A 5,276-nucleotide genomic window follows, 5' to 3' on the forward strand; every position below is an offset into this window, starting at 1 on the left:
CCCAGAATTGCTTTGATTGGAAAAGACCTTTAAGATCATCAAGTCCAATCATTAACCTCACACTGACAAGTCCCCGATTAACCCATGTCCCTCAGCACTGTGTCTACATGACTCTTCAATCCCTCCAGGGATGGGGACTCCACCACTGCCCTGGGCAACCCCTTCCAATGCCTCAGAACCCTTTCAGCAAAGAAATTCTTCCTCACATCCCATCTCAACTGCCCTTGGTGCAATTTCAGCCTATTTCCTCTTGTCCTGTCACTTGTTCCTTGGTTGACCAGTCCCACCCCCACCTCCCTCCACCCTCCTTTCAGGGACTTGGACAGAGCCAGAAGGTCTCCCCTCAGAGACTCCACCACTGCCCAGGGCAACTCATTTCAATGCCTGATAATAAGTTGCTGTAGGGGATTTCTGAGGGACAGATAAATGAATGACTTACTGGAAGACACATTGCCAAGTGGTACATCCAGGGCAGTGCTAGCCCTGGGTGAGGTCACTTGGTTGAACAACAGCCACAAATAAGCAAGGCAACATGAAGAAAGAGAAAACCAAGGACAGCTGCTGGAAATGGAGGTGGGGACAAAGACTGCAGATGTGCACAGATGTGCAGAGATGTGCAGACTGTGCAGATAAGCATCATTTTGATAAAAATGTGGCACCACAGGCAGAGTCAACAGGAAAAGGTACATGGCTGGCATGGCTGGCTGTTATTAGGGCACAAGGGGATGTCATTGTCCCTAGCTTGGGGCTGGGAGTGAGAGGCTGAGTGGAGCAGGTGATGGGGGCAAGTGAGAAGAGCTGTGGTTAGCACTCCTCTCAGGCTGAGGATTTTATGCACAGGACTAACATTCCCTACTATTCTGTGATTCTGTGACTGCCTTTTGTCCTTCCCCAACAGGAACCCTGACACTTTGTGAAGTTTCCCTTCTGAGCTGATGTAGAGGGGTTGTTATTTTTGGCCACCCTCCTCCCTGACTCTAAAAGTTGCCACTGTGTGGTTCCCAACTGCAGCTGAGATAAGGTAAGATTGCAAGAGGAATCCCTCTAGATATTTGCAGGATGTGCAGAAGCAGCATCTCCCTCCCTGAGTCTGCAAGGGAGGTAGCACAGCTACTTCTCCACCAAGCTGCATGGGCAACAGAGCTCAGGCATGAGAAGCAAGCAAGAAGCTACAGGTAGAGAGGCAACACAGGGCAGGAGGTGGTGACCATAATACTTTATCTACTCTGTAGCATCCTCAGTGTCCATACTCTCCTGGAGGAATCTGACCATGCTCTTCAGGCCTTCAGGAGCCCTTTTCTCCCACCACCACTGAGCAGGTGAAGAAGAACACTGGTACATGTCCCCCCTGCCATTTCACGGACGAGCTAGCCTGGGTCCTGGGCACGCACTCAAGTTGCACAAGAATGTTTGACAGCAATATGAGGTGTAGGTAGCCAGGCCCAGGCGGAAGTTGTGGAATGGGCAGGTCTCAGAACACTTCTTGGTGATCCTCTTCCAGAAAGACAAAATACCTTGCCCAAAGAAGAGAGAACAGCGTTAGGAATGAGAGTTTGCTGAGTGCTTCTCCATCTTGTACAGGAGGGAGATGGGCTAATGAGTCCCACTGTCCCTCACAGCCCCAAGGAAGAGCATGGCCAATGAGACCCACTCTGATCCCACCACAGTCCAATAATTGCTGGGGATCAGCTACACAAGGCATTCAATATCCCTTCTGAGCATCTGGCACCTCCCAGCCTGGACCCTCAAGCCAAGGCTTTCTTAGGTGTACAGTGGCATCCATGAGACAATGTTAATAGAATCACAGAATCATCGAATGGTTTGGGTTGGAAGGGACCTTTGAAGGTCACCTAGTCCAACATCCCTGCAGTGAGCAGGAACATCTTCAACTAGATTAGGTTGCTCAGAGCCCTGTTCAACCTGACCTTCAATTCTTCCAGGGATGGGGCATCTACCAGCTCTCTGGGCAACCTGGGCCACTGTTTCACCACCTTCATCGTAAAACATTTCTTTCCTTCTATCTAGTCTGAATCCCTCTCTTTTAGTTTAAAACCATCACCCCTTGTCCTGTTGCAACAGGTCCTATTAAAAAGACTGCCCCCAACTTTCTTATAGGCCCCCTTTAAGTATTGAAAGGCCACAATAAGGTCTCCCTGGAGCCTTCTCCAGACTGAACAACCCCAACTCTCTCAGCCTTTCTCCATAGAAGAGGTGTTTCTGCCCTTTGATCATTTTTGTGGCCTCCTCTGGACCTGTTCCAACAGGTCCATGTCTGTCTTGTGCTGAGGACCCCAGAACTGGACACAGTACTGCAAGTGGGTCTCACCAAAGCAGAGTAGAGGGGGAGAATCAGTTTCTTCAACCTGCCAGCCACACTTCATTTGATGCAGCCCTGGCCTTCTGGGCTGCAAGGATTCATGCGTGGATTGAAAGCACATTTCTGGGCTTCTCTGCTTGAAGGAAATAGTTTTGTTCCTTTCTGTATCTCTCTAGACATTCTCATCTTGGCTAGCTGCTTCTTTTCATCTCCCTACCTAACCAACGTCCAAATTTCTTTATTCTTCCTCTAAAGGATCCTCTCTTAATCTTTCCTCTTCTCTCTGTGTCCCCTGCTTTTTCCATACAGGCATAAAACAAAGGCAAAAGAGGAAGATCTCAATGTGTGATGGGGAGGCTGAGCTAGCAAGGGCTCCACCTCCCACGTGTACTTCCCCGTGTTTCCTCATCCCATCCATCCACAAAGGGCAACCATAAAAAATCCAAGCAAAACCCCACATCTCATTCCTGGGATCCCATCAGAGGATACACAGCCAGCACATACCAATTCCTACAGAGGCAACATTGGTCACACAGTACTCATCCTTGTCTGAGCACTTCTTAGCCTTCAGACATCTCCAGTTGCTTTTTTCCCAGTCACAGGTGTAGCAATACAGGGCATTTGCTGCAGGAGGAGACACAAGATATGGATAATAGAGACAAAATGCCACCAGTTCTGGCAGCAAAAATTATCACTTTCTTTCCACTGACTCTCAAATGCATGACATGGAGATCTGCTGGAAGTGATGGGGCTGCAAAACCCAAACCCAACCTGCTCTGCTGTCCACACACTTGCACATTTACACCCAACACGTGCAGTTGGGCACACACATCTGTGCATACACACACTGATGGTGCAAGCTTCCTGCCCTGCACCCAAAATAATAGCACGATGGGCCAAGGGTACTGGGTTTGATGTGATATGGGGAGCAGGGAAGGGCAGGGTCTGCTGTAGGACTCTAGAATCATAGAATGGTTTGGGTTGGAAGGGACCTTAAAGATCTTCTAGTTCCAACCCCTTGGTGTCCCAAGGCTTTCCGTCACCCTTTCTAGTTGCTGGAGAATATTAAACTATAGCCTAATTGGGCAGTAATCATTAGCAGATGAAGAGGGTTAATTGGGACCTCCACAGCCTAAAGAAGTCAAAGCCAAAGAAGAACAACAAAGCTGGTGAAGGGTCTGGAGAACAAGCCTGACAAGGAGTGATTGAGGAACTGGGGTTGTTTAGTCTGGAGAAAAGAAGGCTGAGGAGAGACCTAATGGCTCTCTACAACTACCTGAAAGGAGGGTGGAGAGAGGTAAGGGTTGGTCTCTTCTTCCAGTTAACAAGCAATAGAATGAGAAGAAATGGCCTCAAGTTGTGCAAGAGAAGGTTTAGATTGGATCTGAGGAAAAACTTCTTCACCAAAAGGGTAGTCCAGCATTGGAACAGGCTGCCCAGGGAGGTGGTGGAGTCACCTTCCCTGGTAGTATTTAAAAGATGGGTAGATGAGATGCTGAGGGACATGGGTTAGAGGTGGAATTGGTAGCGTTGGGCTTATGGTTGGACTCAATGATCTTAAAGGTCTTTTCCAACCACCATGATTCTATGATTCTATAAGTCAGTCTCTCTCCCATGCCTGTGTTTTCGGGTGGGACTTCAATGCCCTCAAACATATACCCATAACCTACATTAAAACAACAACGAGGAGAAGAGCTTTTAACTCTTTGCTGTGTGAATTCAGCCCTAAGACACGTGCAGTTTAACACTTCATTTTGCCTGCCTAGGTTATCTAACTCAGCTTAAGGCAGTCTTCAATTTGGCACTGAAGACAATCTCTCTGTCCCCCAGGCCTTGTTAACACTTGGATATTTGTCAGAATCCCTGTTCTGCTACGTGAATAAAGCTAAATAGTAGAAAGGTATTCTTAGGTCACAATGAAATAGAAATAATTATTCCAATAAATTATTTTTCTACACCAGAAAACTTGGCAAATGTCCAAGCGTTGGCAAACCCTGTTCCCCTTTACGAAATGAGGATAACATTTACTTTCTCTGTTGCTTAACTGCCTTGTCTATAGAGGCTCTAAGATCATATACTTTAAGAAGGCTATGATTTCATTTGCAGTCTCTCTGTGAAATAAAATACATCATCTATAATGCAAATAATATGCAAATATACATCTCCACCCAATGCCCCAGCATAAGGATGCTTAACCCATTTAGCCCACAACCCAACTTTTCCCTAATTCCCCAACTTTATCCTAAAAAAATCTCTGAAATCAGCCAGTTTGTCAGGTCTCTGAGATGGGCAGAAATCAGGAGTGTTCAAACAGCAGGCAGCTGCACAAATCCAGATGTTGTAGGTCTGGACCTGTCCCACTGCTGCAGCTGCTGGAAACAGTGTCACTGACTGCAGTAGGAACGAGGTGCACAGAGTTACTGATGAATTGTGCTATCATCGACTGAAGCACTTTTTTAACCAAGATTTAGAAATAACCACCATCTTGCATCATCTCAACAGACAAACTCACTGGAAAGTCTCTTAACAAAGGCACAACAGTGGCAGCTGCTTCCTTTTTTCTGTCTTGTTTTCATAAAAATCCAGTAGTACATGAGTCTACAGGGAAATTTCCCTGCAGACAATAAAAACTTCCACACATCCAGGCTGAGACTACAGATAAGAAACCCATGGTGTCCTTCAGCTGCACCACTGCAAAAACTAAGGTACCATCTCCCATCATTTTTTTCCCCTGGCTATGAGGCCTCCTTGACTTTAAAACACTCAACTCTTCTTTGTCTAGTAGCAAACCATGATGCCTCACCTTGATCTGCGCATAGGATCAAAGCCAACACGGCAAGGAGGGGGGCCTTCATCTTCTCTCAGTCTTCTCCACAGCCTAGGAAAAGCACCCTCACCTGGAGACAGGATATATATCTTCTCTGCCTTTGGACCGAGTGGTGATGATGAAGACAACAAT

At 46.9% G+C, this 5,276-nt stretch overlaps 1 protein-coding gene across 1 annotated transcript; it reads right to left on the bottom strand.

Annotated features, from left to right (window-relative positions):
- Positions 1 to 1,356: 1,356 nt before the first annotated feature.
- LOC114818847 (lymphocyte antigen 6E) lies at positions 1,357 to 5,172 on the bottom strand. The gene is made up of 3 exons (XM_029086450.1): positions 5,121 to 5,172; positions 2,822 to 2,941; positions 1,357 to 1,514 (listed from the first exon to the last, which is right to left on the bottom strand). The coding sequence occupies exons 1-3, from the start codon at positions 5,170 to 5,172 to the stop codon at positions 1,357 to 1,359; spliced, it is 330 nt and encodes a 109-aa protein (XP_028942283.1).
- Positions 5,173 to 5,276: the final 104 nt, after the last annotated feature.

Source organism: Antrostomus carolinensis, unplaced genomic scaffold (assembly GCF_000700745.2).
Source record: "Antrostomus carolinensis isolate BGI_N321 unplaced genomic scaffold, ASM70074v2 scaffold168, whole genome shotgun sequence".
In the NCBI taxonomy this organism is placed as follows: domain Eukaryota; kingdom Metazoa; phylum Chordata; class Aves; order Caprimulgiformes; family Caprimulgidae; genus Antrostomus; species Antrostomus carolinensis.